Source organism: Centruroides sculpturatus, unplaced genomic scaffold (genome assembly GCF_000671375.1).
Source record: "Centruroides sculpturatus isolate CEXI.00-Female unplaced genomic scaffold, Cexi_2.0 scaffold319, whole genome shotgun sequence".
Lineage (NCBI taxonomy): Eukaryota > Metazoa > Arthropoda > Arachnida > Scorpiones > Buthidae > Centruroides > Centruroides sculpturatus.
In genome coordinates, this window is record NW_019384636.1 from 175,895 (window position 1) to 197,808 (window position 21,914).

The 21,914-nt window shown below is 26.7% G+C and overlaps 1 protein-coding gene across 1 annotated transcript in view; it reads right to left on the reverse strand.

Annotated features, from left to right (window-relative positions):
• LOC111625861 (syntaxin-binding protein 5-like) overlaps nt 1-21,698 on the reverse strand; it is a 181,612-nt gene extending 159,914 nt beyond the window's left edge. The window contains exon 1 of the mRNA XM_023369101.1: nt 21,402-21,698. Within this exon, the coding sequence (XP_023224869.1) occupies nt 21,402-21,542 (141 nt within the window). The 5' untranslated portion in view covers nt 21,543-21,698. The remainder of the gene's footprint in view (nt 1-21,401) is intronic.
• Between the last annotated feature and the right edge of the window lie 216 nt (nt 21,699-21,914).

Below are 21,914 nucleotides of genomic sequence, written 5' to 3' on the forward strand. Positions count from 1 at the left end.
TCCTCCATGATAGTAAAACTGAGGAACACAAGGTAGAAATATTGATAGCTGAATGACTTAGACTACGTTAGTCTAAAACTGATATCATGGAAGCGCAACTAAAATGATAAAACTCCCGACGGGTTCATACGATGGGGTGGAGAGTGGGCGTTCAAGGTCGTGGTTTTCAGTCGATAAACGGTAACGGCAGAATCGGACCTTTATTTTTGATTATATCTGCAGTTATTGTTGTAATCCAGAAGTCGTCATACTACCTATCTACTGTATTGGTTTACTTTTATATGACAACCGAAGTTATAAGTTTTTATATATAAATTTTTAATATCAGTTTGATTAAAAACATTTATAAATTATCAAGGTTCTGAAAGCAACTGTATCTTATACTTTCCACGGAAAATATTATCAAGAAATCAAACTGAATATTTCAACACTCAATATTTATTTCACATACTGGCAGTCTATAATAATAAAACTAATTGAAATCAAATATTCACTATTTAGATTATTATTTATATAAACTTATTAAAACAACGTAAAATGGAATAATATAGGCCTACTGTACGTGATACTATAAAATACCTATTCTTCATTTAATGGAATAATACTATATTAAACTTGATTTAAAATTATTTTTCATTATTTTTTTTTCCTAAACTTTTACTGTGATACAATTCATTCTATAAGAAAGAATTGTTCGATTAGTTTGAGAAAATATAAAAAAGGGATAATTCATTAATTTTTTTAAAAATTCTTTAATCTTTAAAAAGCCAATATAAAATTACAAAATACTTAACAAATAAAAATTCTGAGATTATAATAAAAAATATTTTGATAGCACAATATTTGTTAATACTAGACTTACTTCTATACATATGTTGCTTAAAGTAATAATTTTGAACAGAAATTTCTATAAACATAACGGTGCATTCTGTATTTAAAGTGTAAATTCTAACATTATAATATTAATANGACAATCAATGTGAGATTTCACTTGCTAATAATAATGTAATAAAAATTGCATTAAGATTCTTACCGTGTTTGTGAATTGAGCATTAAACGATATATTAATAACAGCATAGAATAGCGTTATAGCTAATATTACTTTACAAATAATAGTGTCTTTTATATAGTTTTATCATTCATATCGTGATATAGAAATTTTTTCTTAATTTTCTCATAAAATATAAATTTTCCATTAAATTAAATTTAATCTATTAATATTCAATTCAATTCAATTGCATTATTTTTAACTTAATAACATTTCTTCGTAATTTGCAGTGCGTTTTAAAAGAAATCTACAGAAGTTGTTTTGACTGCAGCATTTTAAGTATGTCAATTGATAAAATATGACAAAGGTTGTTGACCTCTAGAAAGTATTATCAATATTTTTCAAATGAAAAGAAAATAGTGGAATAAAATGCTACATAACGGACTAGAATATAATAGAGATAACCCGAATTAAAATAAACTTTTAAGAAATATAATATAAAATTTAAAAACTTTCTATTATTAATGAAATTATTAAAGCTGAAAGACATTTTTAGAATTATTGTCTATATATAAAATTGACAAAAAAAATCATTTTTAAAAACTTATATTTTGTAATTTGTAACTTTTGTGCAAATATCACTATTTTTAATTGTATCGTTGCATTTCAAAACAATTTTGATTTAGTAATATTAGAGTTAATAATGAATGACTGCCACAATAATACTCATATAGTATTAAGACAAATTGATAGCATTTTTATTTATCGGGATTTATCACATAAGCATATTAAAAGTCTATTACGTTTAATTTTACTATTGCAAAGAATACTATAATATAAAATATAAACTTATTATGACATTTATAATATATCAATTATTTACAGTATATACGATAATTAAGACAAATTTAATACATAAATATTAAATTTAGGAAAATTTTAATTTTTAACGAAGAGAAAAGTAAAATGAAGCACAAGTTTTTACTGTATGTAGTATAGAATCAAATTAAATTTAACAAAATTTATTAGCACTCATTTTATTAGATAGGAAATCGTTAATGTTTATTGCATTGCTTCAAAATTAGTATTTAATACTACTATAATACTATTTTATAGATATGTAAAATTTCACGAAGATGAAAAATTGATTTTCAGTTATTATCTAATAGCAAAAAACTAGATATTAATTTCCTACTTAACTTCAATTATGAAGACAGAACCAATAAAACTAACTTGCGTTGACCCTTCAGGCTGATTTAAACAAGTCGGTTATATTGAATTCATATACCTATATCTACATCTTATAGTTAAAACAAAATAAAAAAAACAAGAAATATAGTCTTTCGTATAATACCTATACTTCAATCAGTAAAAGTTAGAATTACAGTATCTTTAATCCATAAATATCAAAATCGATGTAAAATAATGTTATTAGTTACTACAAATCATAATTTATAACTGCAAATTTTTGTACGCATAATTATGATTATATGAAATCTATTATTTGAAAATACTTCTGAGATTGTACCAGACTCAATTCTTACGTATAAAGCTAAACAAAATACTTCGTAATAGCAAAGGATATTTTTCAGTAGATATACCATGACGCTAGCACACTACCGAACTGGGTAACAAGTAAAAAAATTTGCGGGGACTAATTTTGATACACTAAAGTTATAAAAAACTGAATTTCAAAGTATAATTTATGTTTTATTCAATCTTTTATAGACATATTTAAAGACTTGTATACTTAATACTGTATGTATTATATCACAGAAATTTATTTTTTATCGAAAATTGTAAGTTTTTTAATGAAAATTTAGTTATATTTCCTTCTTTTAAGTTACATTTCAATTTGATTTCTTACCCCAGAAAAAATGTTGATGCTAAACAAAATAAACGGAATTCGGACAACCTTTCATACAATCTTTTATAATAAGTCAATTTGTAACTGAACAATAAAAACGCAAGAGATCGAACATAAGATTAATACTAAAATCTTTCAATAAGAAAAAAGACATGTTATTAATGTTCACCTAAAAACCAGAAATTATATTTTTATTTAAAATTTCTGTTGAGTTAATCATCATTATAATTAGAAAACTTCATTTTTGACACCATAAACATCATAATTTACACTGTCATTTAGTAAACATTAAATACATTGGGAACTGTCCAAAATCCGGTTATAATTGTTTTCAGAAAACACAAGATAAATTTGGCTTTATTTTTCCTAACAGTTACAAATTTATGTTCATTTTAAATGAATTGGTTTTATAATTTGTGATTTAGAAAATCAAAAATAGTTATTACTTCTTTATTAGGCACTTTTAGTAAATAAAATTAATAAATAAAAAAGAGTAAAAAAAATAAAAGAAAACTTGACAGTCACCAACATGCGAAGATATTGGTATGAAATTTCACTCCGAAGATTACACAAACCAAAATGGCTCTCCTTTATTAACATCTTTTCTAAATCTCTCTTATAAACATTTATCTTCTTACTCAAACAAATCGCCATCTGTTGTTATCACAGAGAATAATACAAGTCCAACTTTGACAATCAATGTGAGATTTCACTTGCTAATAATAATGTAATATATATAATAATATATATTAAATTATTATTGTAAAAAATTAATATATAATACATACACTATCATAAATAATCAAAAATTTATACCAAAACAAGTATATATGCAATAGCTATAACTTAATTTGTATAATTCCGTCTTACGCTTGAAATAACGATATAAGTTACTCGTTCTGGTAAGATTTTATCAAAAATTATAAATTATTCGAAAAACGTCATTATTTGTTTACTTATATTCAGCTCTAGGACAGCTGTAATGCAGTATTAAATTGGTTCCTAAAATGAAAATATTTTATAATGTCAAAACGAAATATTTTAGTATTTTTACTGGCAATATTAAATTTTAAAAATGTGTCGCTATCTTATTCACATACATTAATAATTAAACTAAATTTTGAAGCTTCTTCCAAAGAAAAAAATATTTTTATGGAATAATTGATTCTTTTTCTTATGAATTAGAATTGAAACACTGACAAATCAAAAGCTATTTGACAGAAAACGGAATTCTTTCCATAACATTCAGTAATTCTACTACTACCAATACTATTAATTCTGAGCGATTATAGTATAAGTACGAGTATAGTTAACAAACATTTTAAAAACTACTCTACAAAACTTGTTGAAAATATTTGAAAAATTGATATATAAAACAAACACATTATTACAGCATTAATCTTAATGAGATAATTTAAACCTTTCAAAAATTACTATTAAATAATACGGATTTTGTTTGCATTTATATCATCGCAATAAATCTTTCTCACTGTAAAACTTAAAATAATCTACTCACATTATTTACTTTACATTTTACTTTTTTTTTTTTTATTGATATTTATTCATAACAATTTCGTTCAATTATATTAATTTGTTTGCATTTTTTAGTCCATTAACTCATTTATAACGTTTAGGATTTAGAAATAATGCTTCCAATTATAAAATTTTAATTAAAACCAAAAAAGCAAATTTATCTTAATCAGACTTCTGTAAAGTTGTGTTTGGAAAAAGGATTAAATATATATTAAATAATAAAAATAAGATTTTTAAGAAATTAGAATATATATAGAAAAAACGAATAATTAAATTTTATAAATATTTCATAAAATGCAAAACAATAAACTTAAGGAAAATATTTTAACTACTGTTAAACTGCCAAGTAAAGAAAAAATCAGTAAAGTCATGGCATAGTTATGGAATGTTTAGGTTAATAAAAAAATACAGTAGAGCATCGATTATCCGACTCAATTGGGGACTCGAGTTGGTCGAATAACTGAAAAAATCGGATAATCGAAAAGAATGAAAAAATACATTATTAGTATAGTAAATTAGCATATTAGTATATCCCATGTAATTAGTATATTGCTATTAACATACTTCACGTTGAATTTTCATCGATGTTAAGCCTAACAAAATTTTTTTAAAAATAATAATCGTAGCTATTGTATCGTTAAAAAATATTTTAAAATTATTTTATTGTTCACAAAACAAACGACCACTCATTGTTAGAAAATTAAATCTCGTTTAAATACTAGCCTTCCTTTCATGGTCTAGCCAGTGTTGCCAGCTAAAACACGCAAAACTTTAACAAAAATAATATTAAAATAGCCAAGACATAGCCAAATATTGTAGTGCCACATCACTAGTGGACATTTGAAATTTGCCGTCTAGAACGGTCGGTTAATCGATGTGACGGTTAATCGGGGGTCGGATAATCGATGCTCTACTGTAATGACTTTTTTTACAAACTTGGGTCTTAATTTTATTAATAGTAGAGGAGAAGGTGGTATTATGGAACACTGCGGGTATTATGGAACCACCCCATTTCGAACTGATAATAAAGGCGAACTGTAGCGGAATGTGGCTGAACTGAAGTAGGCAGACATCCATAGCAAGGGGAAAACCCGTTTTACTTCAGTTAAACGGTTGTCCGTATTTAATCAGCAAATTTGTTTTTTTCAAAATTCGCAAGTTTTGAATGCTAAGTGAATTTAATTATTTTTAAAATATAAATCGTGTAGTTGTAGGTTCACTGGTGCATGTATTCCGTTCCAGAGACTTAGGGGTACATATTAATCTGTGTGATGTTCACGTTTTTTAAATTTTGGTCTCGACAGACATAAGTTAATTCGAGATGGCGATGCGTGAAATACGGACCCCATTGGTGCTTTTACAGTAATATGGAACTCAACTCCTCCGAACTTTCTATTTGCAAGCAGACATTCCTCCAGAGCAATTTGTGAAAAAGACACTAGGTAGAAAGCCAATTCTTCCCGAGAATATCGAAAAAGAGCTGCTGGAATATATATTGTTGATGGAGGTCATATTTTTCTATTATAAAAGCATTTTTGCGATAAAATACATTGGAGTAAATAATTTTGTAATTATTTAACATTTTTTGTCCTTTCCTATTTGTTTTTGGCTACATTAAAGCATTTTTTTGAAAATATACAGTAAGGTTCCATATTACCACCCGATTTTCTCTAAGCCTACTTTCGGACTTTTTGTACAAAAGCCTTCAAAAACCATACTTATAATTACACTAGCGAAAAATCCAATTAGGAACATTTAGATTACTAGTTACCAGTACTTTTCGCACAAAAAATGTGAATGTAGTTATGATACCTTGTTTACAATTCACTAAAATGTAATTGGGGTTCCATAATACCACCTTCTCCTCTAAATTTACTTATATAAGAAAATAAAAAAAACTGTACATCTAACAATTTAAATTTGATTTATTTTTGGATAAATTCATTAGTTAAATCAAGTTATGGTATATAAAACAAATGGTAAATTCAGCTGATCCTAACTCATAGTATTTTATGATGAAATTAGTCTATCAATATACGATATATAATCTCTTACGACCAGACATTAATAGTATATTAGAATCCATAATTAATACCCAAGAACAATTTGCACATTATAATATAATTTAAAACATTTTGTTATACAATTACTTATATAAATTCAAAAGAATCTATATAAATAATTGACAGCAACAATTTCTATACTATTTTAAATATATAATTTAACATAAATACAATTTTAGAAAAGGAAAATTAAACAAACTTACTTTGTTTATCGATTATTATTTCTACGTAACTTTGAAATACTAAATTAAAATGAAATGAAACAAAATACAATTGTATTTTCAAAATTTCTATAATAAAATATACACACAGATACAAATTATAGTATCCATAATGCATTTAATTATACAAGACACTGACTAATATTTTTAAGATATTTTTAAAATATTAATAACTAAATTTAATAACTAAATTCAATAACTAAATTCATTTACTATAAAAAGTCTAAAATTATAAATCTATTCGAAAACATACTTTAGTGCTTGTCGTGAATCCTTTGTCTGGCAATTTTCATTTCGTTTATTTTTATGGTTTTTTCTTTTTAAAGAAAGTTTTTCTCGCAATATCGAGTCTGTTTTATCTTTAACATTCTAAAAAATAAATTGAAATTTCTACCAATATCGACAATAAAAAAAATTGAAGTTCTAATAAGTACAGCTAATTCAAAACGATCCTATTATACTAGTTGTCCGAGAAGTAATTCTTTTACTTTTTCCTATATTACTACGCCAATTACTCATAGAAATTAGTGGTTTCATAACTAGTAGATATTCCACTCCTGGTCTCAATTCTATTGCAGCCTTTATTAATCACGTTTATCATTATTCTTAGCACAATTTTGCGTCATTTCAATTCAGGTAATTATAGTCTCTTCGGAAGAAAAATATATTTGTTCAGTTGCTCCGAAACTTTACTCATTTTAGCAGTTCACTTTAAACTTTTTTTTAACTTTTAGAAATTTCATCTAGCCTTCATTGTTATATATGTAATGGAATCTAGAAAATTTCATCTTTACAACCTTCTCATATATATTATAATATATTTACTAAAATTTTATTTATTATATTTCACTATCACTAGGTTAATAAAAATAGTAACATTAAAATTTCTGGAAATTGCTTTAGGGAAAGCATTTGCTCATTCTAAAAACATCTTCCGAATTATATTTTGAATTTACGACAAAACAAACGAATAAACTTATGAACCAAGTCTTTTTACCATAATTTGTTACTAGTCTAGATAAATCCCCAATGAAATGTAATATTTTTTCCTGAATTAATATATTTTTAAATCTTGATAACACTATCTTTCCATTCCCTATTTCCGTCTAGCTACTTTATTTTCGACGTCCTGAGTAATTCTAAGAATATTCTCTTAGTGTTTCTAACTTACTTACATTTCAACTAATTCATCTATTATACAGTTGACATACAATGCATCAATAATGATCGTGATGAAAGAAAAATATTTTAAGCAGATGGTATATTTAAGCTGCAGATAAAAATTTACTTTATATTTTGGGTAAAAATATTGAAGTTCAGAATATAATATATAGGCTATATATATATATATCCTAAATTTAAACTAAGATATATATTGGTTTTACAAGAAGATTTTAGATTCACTTTTACATATATTGAAATATTTGATGTAAGAACTTAGTTTGCAATAGAAATAAGTTTCTTACGCCAAAGTTGGCATTTGCCTAATCTCAGATTAGATATGCAAATATTTTTAAAACATCTATAAAAACACGTCAGTTTTATGTATATTCTATTTGTTTTTAGGTTTTAGTCAGATCTCTCTATATCTGCCTAAAAACTCCTATGTAACTATCGGAATTTAGCTAGTTCAGTGATTCTCAACAGGACTATGACAGGAACTTCTCATACAAATGGCACAAAAATTTCAAAAGTCATTTTAAAATGTTAATTATTTCCATACGTTTATTATATTTTGTATTTAAAAAATAGCAGATCTTCAATTTACTTTTCACGAGCATATCTGATGAGACACTGGTTCATTGATATTCTACCAAGAACTATGACATTAGATCAAAAAAGGCTGAGAACCTATGATTTAGCAAAGTCTAGTGATTTTTCAGCATAAATGCCGATGAATATAAATTTCAAATTCTGCTTAATATAAATACAGTAAAATTAAATTCTTTGTGTATTATAAATAACTTTACGTAAGTTTAAATATTATAAAACAACATCAAATTAGACTAAATCACTAAATATATCAATGAAACACTTTCCCATATTAAAAGTTAATAATAATAAATAACTAAGATGAATAGATAATAATAAATAACTAATAATAAAGATGAGAAAACCCGCCAAGTGTCTTAATTTATAACACTTTATTGTGTTAGAAGCATAAATAAATAACTATTATAAATTGAGTTATAATAAACTTATAATTAAAGCCATCTTAATATGATAATCAGTCCTATCCATTTCAGAAATATGAAATTCCTAATAACTTTGTATTTTCTGTTTTATTATCATTATAAAATAGAATACATTAAGTTCTACGGTACTGTATAATGTTATATAACAGCCGTAAAATTAGTTGTATAAATTGTGATAGATCATAGCAAATTTTAATCAAATTTTCATAACATGTTATAAAAAAATATTAAATTTCAAATTTTAGATGTTAAAAAAAATTATTTAGAATTACTCCATTTGTTATATAATGGAAGATAGTTATTAAAAATTCACTAAAATGTAATTGGGGTTCCATAATACCACCTTCTCCTCTAAATTTACTTATATAAGAAAATAAAAAAAACTGTACATCTAACAATTTAAATTTGATTTATTTTTGGATAAATTCATTAGTTAAATCAAGTTATGGTATATAAAACAAATGGTAAATTCAGCTGATCCTAACTCATAGTATTTTATGATGAAATTAGTCTATCAATATACGATATATAATCTCTTACGACCAGACATTAATAGTATATTAGAATCCATAATTAATACCCAAGAACAATTTGCACATTATAATATAATTTAAAACATTTTGTTATACAATTACTTATATAAATTCAAAAGAATCTATATAAATAATTGACAGCAACAATTTCTATACTATTTTAAATATATAATTTAACATAAATACAATTTTAGAAAAGGAAAATTAAACAAACTTACTTTGTTTATCGATTATTATTTCTACGTAACTTTGAAATACTAAATTAAAATGAAATGAAACAAAATACAATTGTATTTTCAAAATTTCTATAATAAAATATACACACAGATACAAATTATAGTATCCATAATGCATTTAATTATACAAGACACTGACTAATATTTTTAAGATATTTTTAAAATATTAATAACTAAATTTAATAACTAAATTCAAAAGTCTAAAATTATAAATCTATTCGAAAACATACTTTAGTGCTTGTCGTGAATCCTTTGTCTGGCAATTTTCATTTCGTTTATTTTTATGGTTTTTTCTTTTTAAAGAAAGTTTTTCTCGCAATATCGAGTCTGTTTTATCTTTAACATTCTAAAAAATAAATTGAAATTTCTACCAATATCGACAATAAAAAAAATTGAAGTTCTAATAAGTACAGCTAATTCAAAACGATCCTATTATACTAGTTGTCCGAGAAGTAATTCTTTTACTTTTTCCTATATTACTACGCCAATTACTCATAGAAATTAGTGGTTTCTTAACTAGTAGATATTCCACTCCTGGTCTCAATTCTATTGCAGCCTTTATTAATCACGTTTATCATTATTCTTAGCACAATTTTGCGTCATTTCAATTCAGGTAATTATAGTCTCTTCGGAAGAAAAATATATTTGTTCAGTTGCTCCGAAACTTTACTCATTTTAGCAGTTCACTTTAAACTTTTTTTTAACTTTTAGAAATTTCATCTAGCCTTCATTGTTATATATGTAATGGAATCTAGAAAATTTCATCTTTACAACCTTCTCATATATATTATAATATATTTACTAAAATTTTATTTATTATATTTCACTATCACTAGGTTAATAAAAATAGTAACATTAAAATTTCTGGAAATTGCTTTAGGGAAAGCATTTGCTCATTCTAAAAACATCTTCCGAATTATATTTTGAATTTACGACAAAACAAACGAATAAACTTATGAACCAAGTCTTTTTACCATAATTTGTTACTAGTCTAGATAAATCCCCAATGAAATGTAATATTTTTTCCTGAATTAATATATTTTTAAATCTTGATAACACTATCTTTCCATTCCCTATTTCCGTCTAGCTACTTTATTTTCGACGTCCTGAGTAATTCTAAGAATATTCTCTTAGTGTTTCTAACTTACTTACATTTCAACTAATTCATCTATTATACAGTTGACATACAATGCATCAATAATGATCGTGATGAAAGAAAAATATTTTAAGCAGATGGTATATTTAAGCTGCAGATAAAAATTTACTTTATATTTTGGGTAAAAATATTGAAGTTCAGAATATAATATATAGGCTATATATATATATATCCTAAATTTAAACTAAGATATATATTGGTTTTACAAGAAGATTTTAGATTCACTTTTACATATATTGAAATATTTGATGTAAGAACTTAGTTTGCAATAGAAATAAGTTTCTTACGCCAAAGTTGGCATTTGCCTAATCTCAGATTAGATATGCAAATATTTTTAAAACATCTATAAAAACACGTCAGTTTTATGTATATTCTATTTGTTTTTAGGTTTTAGTCAGATCTCTCTATATCTGCCTAAAAACTCCTATGTAACTATCGGAATTTAGCTAGTTCAGTGATTCTCAACAGGACTATGACAGGAACTTCTCATACAAATGGCACAAAAATTTCAAAAGTCATTTTAAAATGTTAATTATTTCCATACGTTTATTATATTTTGTATTTAAAAAATAGCAGATCTTCAATTTACTTTTCACGAGCATATCTGATGAGACACTGGTTCATTGATATTCTACCAAGAACTATGACATTAGATCAAAAAAGGCTGAGAACCTATGATTTAGCAAAGTCTAGTGATTTTTCAGCATAAATGCCGATGAATATAAATTTCAAATTCTGCTTAATATAAATACAGTAAAATTAAATTCTTTGTGTATTATAAATAACTTTACGTAAGTTTAAATATTATAAAACAACATCAAATTAGACTAAATCACTAAATATATCAATGAAACACTTTCCCATATTAAAAGTTAATAATAATAAATAACTAAGATGAATAGATAATAATAAATAACTAATAATAAAGATGAGAAAACCCGCCAAGTGTCTTAATTTATAACACTTTATTGTGTTAGAAGCATAAATAAATAACTATTATAAATTGAGTTATAATAAACTTATAATTAAAGCCATCTTAATATGATAATCAGTCCTATCCATTTCAGAAATATGAAATTCCTAATAACTTTGTATTTTCTGTTTTATTATCATTATAAAATAGAATACATTAAGTTCTACGGTACTGTATAATGTTATATAACAGCCGTAAAATTAGTTGTATAAATTGTGATAGATCATAGCAAATTTTAATCAAATTTTCATAACATGTTATAAAAAAATATTAAATTTCAAATTTTAGATGTTAAAAAAAATTATTTAGAATTACTCCATTTGTTATATAATGGAAGATAGTTATTAAAAACAATAATTATAGTAATTATATTTAAAAACTTTTCAAAAATATTCAAACCAGATGATTCTTTTGTGCTATTTTCACCTAGAAATTAATCTGAAATATACAATTTGAAATTAATTTTAAAATAATTATAAAATATTACCAGTTGACAATTAAGCCAGATAATTTCATCTATTATGAATATTTTAATAATATATAATAATAATTATTTAATATAATTAACAGATGAAATTCAAACAAATGAATTGCGTGTTTAAAAACGTCAGTGGAACATTAATATAAATATACAATAATAATAATAATACACATTAGATTCAGTCATTCTACGGCAAGCACACAAACAACACAGAAATCATATACATGGCATATATAGACTACAGAAAACATTCGACAGTATTCCACACAGTTGGCTACTACATAGTCTACACATGTACAAAATACATCCATCACTCATTGCATTCTTCCAAAACACTATGCAGCACTGGAGAACAACACTACATCTCAGGGTTAGTAACACTTCCATACAAACAAACGAAATATTCATTAGGCGAGGAATTTTTCAAGGAGATTCCTTGAGTCCTCTCTGGTTCTGTTTAGCCCTGAGCCCATTATCCAACATGTTAAACAACACACATTATGGCTACAATATCAAACATGAAAAAACAACACAGTTTATGCTGTTACATCTCATGTACATGGACGACATAAAACTTTATGCATCCACACACAAACAACTTCAGCAGCTCCTACAAATCACACACTCATACATCAAGGACATACAAATGGAGTTTAACTTAGACAAATGCAAAACACTTCACATAGAAAAAGGAATCCTGAAGAAAGAAGATTTTGCACTTAGAAATGGAGACGTTATTGAATCCATGGAAGAAGGCGAGTTCTACAAGCATTTAAGATTCCAACAGGCCAAACTAACAGAACATACACAAATAAAGCAAACATTAATTAAAGAATACCAAAGTAGGATAAAAGCTATACTCAGAACACAGTTAAATGCAAAACACACAGTTAAAGCAATAAACACATATGTCATCCCAGTATTCACATGCTCTTTTGGAGTTATACATTGGACTCACACAGATCTCGAGCAACTCCAAAGGAAAACAAGAACAACGCTTACTAAGCATAAACATCATCCTAAATCTGCCACAGAAAGATTAACCCTTCCACGTAAAGATGGCGGACGTGGCCTGATTGACATAGTTAACCTTCACTACAAACAAATAGTCACTGCAAGAGTTTTTCTACAAGAAACATCACAATTACATAAAGCAGTAACTCTAGCAGACTCAAATAACACACCATTAAACTTACACTCACATCATACAGACTTGACACAACAACATAAAAAATGCATAGACACCATCAAGCAATCGTGGGTGCGAAAGGCATTCTATGGCAGGCATCCTCATGACCAGGCCCAGAATTTTGTTGAGAAAACTGCGTCAAACAGCTGATTAGATCGAGGATGTCTCTTTGGGGAGACGGAAGGATTCATGATTGCCATACAGGATCAAGTCATAAACACTAAAAACTACAGAAAACACATACTCAAAGATACAACACTCACAAATGACACATGCAGAAAATATCACATCATGCCAGAAACTATACAACACATTACTTCTGGGTGCAAGCTCTTGACACAGATTATTTACACAGACATAATCAAGTAGCAAATATAATACACCAAGAGTTTGCAAACAAACACAAATTATTAGACATCCACGAACCATACTACAAATACATTCCACAGACAGTATTGAAAAACAACATGCACAAAATGTACGACAGAGCCATAATCACAGATAAAACAATTTACCACAACAGACCAGACATCACACTCATTGACAAACACAATAAAATTACGTACATTATAGACATAGCCATTCCAAACACTCACAATGTACAAAACATATGCACTGAAAAAATTAGCAAGTACACAGAACTCGCCCAGGAAATAAGCATCTGTGGAGGATGGAAAGAGTGCTTATTGTACCTGTTGTTCTCTCCTGTACAGGTATGATACCACACACACTACACAAAAGCCTGGGAACATTACAATTGAATAGAAATACATACATCACACTGCAGAAGGCCACTATATTGAATGCATGCCATATTCTTAGGAAATTCCTGAATACAGACACTGACACACTTACAGTGGTGCCTCGTACAACGTACTTAATCCGTTCCATGTGCACGTCCGTTAAGTGAAACGTCCATTATAAGAAATACATGTTAAAACATATAATTCGTTCCGCAGCATAAAATAACCGTACTGTACCATAAAAAATGAAAATGGAGCAGACACCAATTATGCCGGGTAGTCAGATGTTGTGAGAAGGTGGTGGAAGAACACTTTCTTTACACATTCATACAGATACAGACTTTTTACACATTGCAGCGGGTCTTTTTTTATTGTTTTTTAATTGGAGTCAGATTCAGGAGAGGCTACCGGAACTTGCAGGGTCAACTTCTCTTGTTCCATCCTTTGTTTTTTGCCCGCTGGCTTCTTGAAAAACATGACCAAGGTGGTCTGTTTCTCCTTCTTCTTTAACACCTGTCGGAAATGACGGACAAAGGTGTCATCGTAGAGATCATTGATCCTGTTGGCCTCAGCTCTGTTTGGATAATGAGTGTTGGTAAACTCCTGAACCTCTCCCCATTCGACAAGAAAGTTTTTGTCAACTTTCACTCCTGATGATTTCTTGCTTTGTTTCAATTGAAATCACCTTTCTGTTTTTTTAGAAGCCATGATGCATTATAAATGACTTAACTTGCCAGATTATATGATACGAATAATTCTTTATTAATTAAGATCACTAAACACTTCTACGAGCTACTCTCGCTCAGTTTGTTTTTTACAACCTGTTTTCGTCCCGCCACTTCGGCATCTACACAATTACATTTCGTTTATTTGAATCATCAACATATATTACATTACATTTCTACTTCAGATATACTAATAATACATTCTAATAATACTAATATATCCTAAAAATAGCAGATTGTCATTGACAACGGCAAAAGAGTGGAAACATCATTCGCACTTGGTCGAAGAAAGTCCATTGTTCGTCTCACGTAACTGCCGAACGGAAAGTCCGTTGCTCGAGTCACGTAACGGTCAAACACAAAGTCCGTTATTCGAGGCGTACGCTATACGAGGCACCACTGTATTTAATTTTATGCCTTGGTCTGGTCCGGCATAGTACACAGCCACCGGTGTGAACCGAGTATAACCCACTAAACACAACAATAATAATAGTAATAATAATAAACAAATGTAAAAGGATTTAAATTAAATATTTTCTATATTTAAGCCGAAATTTTGGATTCCAAAAATAAATATCAAGATTCAATAAACAAAAAACTAATCGTACATTGATTATATTATTATTTTTTTATTGACATAAGAGAAAAAAACGAATTGAAAAATATTGGCTGATTTTGAATTCCTTATATGTTACGACTTCAGAAATGCAAACATGAATAAGTTCTTGAAATCAAGATTACATTCTTTTGTTTTAATATCGAATCAGTATGCTGTTTTTATAATATTTTCTAAGATTTCTTCATTTCTCTGTAAGCTACGTTTTAGCGAAGACATAACACAAACTTTCTTCCTTCAACAAAGCCAACCATTATAACAAACTTTTCCATAAAACAGCTTGAGATTTTTGAAAAGTTTAAGAGAACGTAGTTTTATATTTCAAAAACAGTTAATAAAAGAAAACCACTGAGACATAATAAATATATCATATTACAATTCTCGGCATATCGTTAAAATCAAACAAACACCGTTAGAATTTCTTTGGTTCTTTAGTTTTATCCAATATTATTTTGATATATTACGAGACTGTTGAATTGTTGTAAGTAAATAAATTCAATATCGCCCAGGAAATATTACAGACCACATTTTCATCAATTTAAATTACAGATTTTTTTTATTTCAATTCATAGTGCATTTATCATCTTATTCATCTCCAAAAAATACAGATAAAACTGATTTTTTTTTTATTTCAAATAATTTTAACTATATAAATAGTATTACTTTTTATAATAATGATAGTTAATTGAACTTTATTCAGTGCACTTTCGGCAATTTGTTCTTGATTTAAAAATTATTTTTTTCTCTAATTAAATTACTTTAAAGCTTCATAACTATTTTAATTATATCTTTGTCTACGTCGGACTTAGTACAGCCTATAGATAGGAATTGTTATACTGGTGTTGTATCAGTTTTAGCAAATAGGAGTCTTATTCAGAAAAAAAAACAAATTCTTTATTTTTTTACCTGTATAAGTCCTATTAATATACTAAGTCCGACATAGACAAAGATATAATTAAAATTGAATACAGTACGGACAGAGGCATAAGAATTAATATTTCATAACTCTGATTTATAACAATAATTATCTATGTTTTCAATAACAATCTCCTGTGTATGAAAAAAATAAAGTGGAAACAAAATGAATAATTAACAATATAAATTTTACATATTTCAAAGAATCGTCTATAATAATGGCTTAGATTTTCACTTTTAAATTTAAAAAATTATATTACGATAAAAAATATTTAAAAAAACAAATACTGCAAATAATAACTGATAAAACTGTTGAGATAGGCATATAATTAAACTAAACTAAGAATCTTCAAAATATTTTGAAAATATTAAAAATAAATTAAAATTTCAAAATTGTTTTATCAAAATTTGATAAAATTCTTGGAGCTAAAATATTCTGTCGTCAATAAATAAACGACACAGAGACTAAAAATTGTAGAAAAGATATCTGAAGCAATCAAAATTATATGTTAATATTTATAATATTTCTATTAATAATAATAGAAAAGGGGATTATAAGAGATTACAAAAATTATGTCCAAAAATTCATTTGAATGAATAAATTTGATTTTTTTTTACTTTTATAATTCTGATAAAAGCGAAAAAATTAGAGAGAAAAAAAAAAGATTATTAAGACAATCTTTATCACGAAGATTATCGCTAAATGTGTCACTGTTAGAAATAAGTTCATTCAATAAGTCATAAGAAGTCATTTTTCTTATCTAGAAGGGGGGAAAAGAATTACAAACCACAAAATGAGATAAAATTAATTAATACATCTATATAGTTTTAAAAAAATAAAGAAAAAATGCTAACAAAACAATATGCATTATTGCTATAACATACAAATCTGGAAATTTTTTCGTTAGCGAGTGTATAAACCAAAACAAACAAATGTTTAATTTTAACTTTTAAACATAAAAAGTAAAGATTTAAAATACGAGACTTTATGAAAAAGTTTTAAAAAAATAATAAAATCTTCAAAAGCGCAAAATATAGGAAAAAAAATCACGCGATCAAAGCGCCTCTACTGGCCAACCAATGCTTTATCGATTAGTTCACGTGATAAAAAGAAGCTCGTCAAAAGGCGTTTTTCCTCCCACTCGCAGCCTAGTATGTTCGGTATCTATCTTTTGTTGTTACCATTATATTTGAAATAAGATGGGCTAATTCGTGATGAGAAGGAAAACCGTTATTCACATTCTAAGTAGTTCATATCATGTAAGAATGGCAAATGATTATTTCAATAGATATAAAAATAGAACGATTTATTTTTGTCATAAATAACTATAAAAATAATATATAATATTTGTGATTATATTTCATTTTTACATAATTATTTGTAATATATAAGCTCTAAATAAAATTTTAACGACGAAAAAGCAACAGTTCTTTTTGATCGAAGTTTTAAATCTGTGGAGTTTTTCATTCTTTTTTCTTTTCTCGGTGTTGGGAGATTAGAAGAGATGTTACGCGGTGTACGACATTTCTCTGCCCTATACCCATTTATCATAGCAGGTACACCGTTTGCGTCAGTAATGTCTTCCCTTCTGCTGTATAATCAGCCACTTTCCACTTCTGAACGTCAAGTACAACTGACACTTTGTATAACGATACCTCCGCAAATCTACTACTTCTAAAGTACTTTCTCAACTCGAGAAGTTCGTATTGATTTAATTTTGAAAAATCCCGCCATTCATAAATATTTATATCAGTTATAAAAAAAAAAGTGGGAAAAATAACTTTTGTAAAAGCGAAACTAAAAATTTATCGCTACTTAAAATTCTAATAAACCAGTTTTCTTCAAGAGTTTGTATAAAAACATTCGTAAGTGTGATGGAATTTCGCAATAAAAATAAAAATTATGCTGAAAATCTTGTAAACAACTGCATACCAGACATAATCAATCTCTTTATACTCTATTCAATTTAAATTAAAACTCTTAGAATTTTTTTATAATCAAACAAAAATTGCGTTCTTTCTACCCTCAATGCAGTATTTATCATAGTACAGGTATAGTTAACGCGTTTCGGACTCGATAAAGTTTAATTTTTATTTGATTTACAGCTAAAACGCATTACGGGATAATGTATAATATTTCGTCTGTATAAAAATAATCAGTATAATCACTTATACTCAATTAAGAATTTATCAAAGGATAAAAAGCAGAACTCTATTTTCTATCCTATAGAATATATCGTAGGAAATAGGGCGCAAATGGTCACGGACCCCGAAATACGGGACACACCCAACTATCTACAATTACCAGGTCACGTGTCAGGAAAACTACGTCATAATTCTTACGTTTAGACTGTTTGGCGGTATGCGGAAATTAGCGGATCCACATCAAATATCATCGCATCAACTGTGACAAACGTCGGTGGATGAATAAATAAAACTGGAAAGATAACATCTCTTTCGCTCAGAATTTTTTATACTGTTTTCGTATCCGTAATCGCTTCAGTTATTTGTAAATAAATATTCCATTAATAATACAGACAACCGAAAACAAAACATTTGTGAAAATCGAATTTAGGTACAGGTGTCTTTACGTATGTTATTTAAACGTCAATATATTAAAGAAAATAAATCATATTTAAAATTCACATTATATTCTTATCTTTAAGAATATTCTCTATCATTACAAATACAGAAAGGTGTGCAATCCTAAGAAACATTCAGTCACGCGAAACAATAAGCTATTCGCTTTATTCGAAACAGATTTCTACGAAAAATGAATGCTAAAAAAATAATAATGTATACGTTATTTCAATTTTCTTATATCTGCTTTTACTGTATTTTATTTTTGAATTCGTTAATTGAAGATTAACACTAATTATACTTACACCTTTTGATAATATGAAAAGCATTTTGCGAAAATTATCATCCGGAAAACATAGTTTCCTTTTCTCTATGTCTACTGCAACTTCTTTCTTCGTGCGTGATTCTACAACTACCTAACATACTAACTATTCTAGTATTCTTCTCATTTTATAAATTTTAAAAGGTAGATTGTTAAAATTAATCTAAAACATAAGTAATTTTATTTATTTTGATTGTGTAGAGAGCAAGCCCAAAACTCATTTAACCGTGCTTTTTAGTGTTTTTCTTATACAAGATTGACGAAAAACACGATAAAAATATGATTAAGTATAAGACAAAAATTTAGTCTTTAGAATAGTTAATTGACTTTTGGGCCACTGTATATTTTTAATTATAACATCATAATTTTATGCTGCTTCCATCTGTTGGAAATAATGTAATCTGTTGGAAATAATGTAGACTATGAAAAATTCAACATTTATATAAAAAATTCTATAAACAAATGTCTGCATGTTATAGATTACATAATTGCATACACATCCTGTGTACAGTACTGTACATATATACAGTATAACGTTGTATAGTAACAAATTACTTTAAATTGTTTTCTATATTTTTATTATAGAATTTTAAAAATAATATTTTAACTTAAATTAGAAAATATTCAGTTTTTTCTACATAAATATTTACTTTTAATCGTAAATTTCAAATTAGCTAACATGCTTCAACACCTGTTTGTCTGATGTACTGTACAGTACAACTGTATTTACAGAGCTTTTGTCTGTTAAACAGTTAACATGTCCTCGGATTTTTCTCCATTGCAAACAAATACAGATAAAATAATTCAATATAATACAATGGAAATAAATGAAGATCAAAAACGTAAGTTTAATCCCTAATAATTAATAGTTACTGATAATATTTGTTAATAAGTGATATTTAACTTAATTTATTTTTAAAAATATTTAAAAATTAAATAATGGTATTAAATTGATTTAAATATGATATAATAATTTAAAAAGTTACATAAAAATCAATAAACATATAACCAGAAAATGCTTGAATTTATGTTATTTGTACTTTTTTTCCTAAATTTTTTTCTATTAAAGCATTATTTCTTGTTTTACTTTGTAGAGTTAAATATTAATTTTTTTTTAATAAATATATAGTTTTGTTATATAAAAAACAATATTTTTTAAACATATTTGAAATGTTGGCTTAAGTTCAAAATAGTCTTTTAAATGTAGTTCAAGACTAGATTATATCTCAATAAAGTATTACATTTATTACTTTTTCTTAAGTTTGTTTATGATTCACATTGTTTATGTCTTTCTTAAACATTTAAAAATTGTTTTTAATCTAAAAATTGTCAAAAATTGAATATAAAAAGTTAAAATTGATCAAATACAAAAAAAAAGAAATCAACCAACAGATAAAAATATAAATGTCAAAATTTGTATTTAAAGTAGAAAAAAATCAATAAATCCTGACAAAAATTAAAATTTCTTGTCTGAATTTTATAATATTTAAATAAATATTTTATGCTATTTTATTATTGATTTTCTAAAAATTTTTNAATATAAATAATAAAAGTATTTTCAAATGTTGTATTAATTTAAAAAATTACAGGCGAAGTAAATGATGAAAAGTACAAATGAGGGCATTTAAAGTACGGGGTCTGCACTAAATGATATTAAAGTACACATAAAAAGGCAATTAGTTTGCTTTCTCAAATAACAGTCTATTATGGATAGTTTTATAAGGACTTTTTTTTTAAACAAGCAATTATTATTATAAAAAAGTAAGGTTATAAGAGAATATTAGTGTTGGCGAATGGATCGAATTGATGATAGCCCAAGCTGGTAATGTAAACAAAAAAACAAATCAATTATTTCTCTCGGTTTTTGGTTAGTAAATCATAGTTATTTCTGTGTGTTTACTCGTAGAAAACTCTCATTCCGTTAAAAGGTACGGTTACAGGTTTTTTTCCCTCCCCCCGAGTGTCGGACCGCTTCACTATTCTTATATTAAACTGGATAAGAACTTAAGAGAAAATATTTAATGAAAAAAAAAAAAAGATAGAAATTTGGAATTTTTTTTCTCACCTTAGCAACTTGGAAGTGTTCCGGTTTAAGACTTTCTTCGATTTCGCATTCGGATTTCACCGGTTGCGTTACGGATAATCGCAGACCATCTAATACCCCTTTAAAAAAACCCCCCGTTCTTTTCATCTCGTTACGAGGCATAACCACACTATTAACATTTCAAATACATTAGCATCATCATCATCAACATCGACTTCGTCAAATCCAAATCAACCATCTTCACAACACCGACCATCGCGAAATGGATTGTGGGAGAAATCGATAGCTTTAGTGTGGCGCCACCTTCGACTGAGCAGACGATGACGTTGCCTCATACAGTATTTACTTCCACTTTTAGATACCAGATGTCGCTTCGAGATATATATAACACATAAATGACTTGCACGCAGAGTAAATGTCGCATTGATAAAAATCGTTTAAATGTCCGTATTTTATATTTTAGTTACGGATTAAAAGTTTTTTAAATTATTATCTCTGTTTATTTACTAGTTATTTTAAATAAATGTATTACGT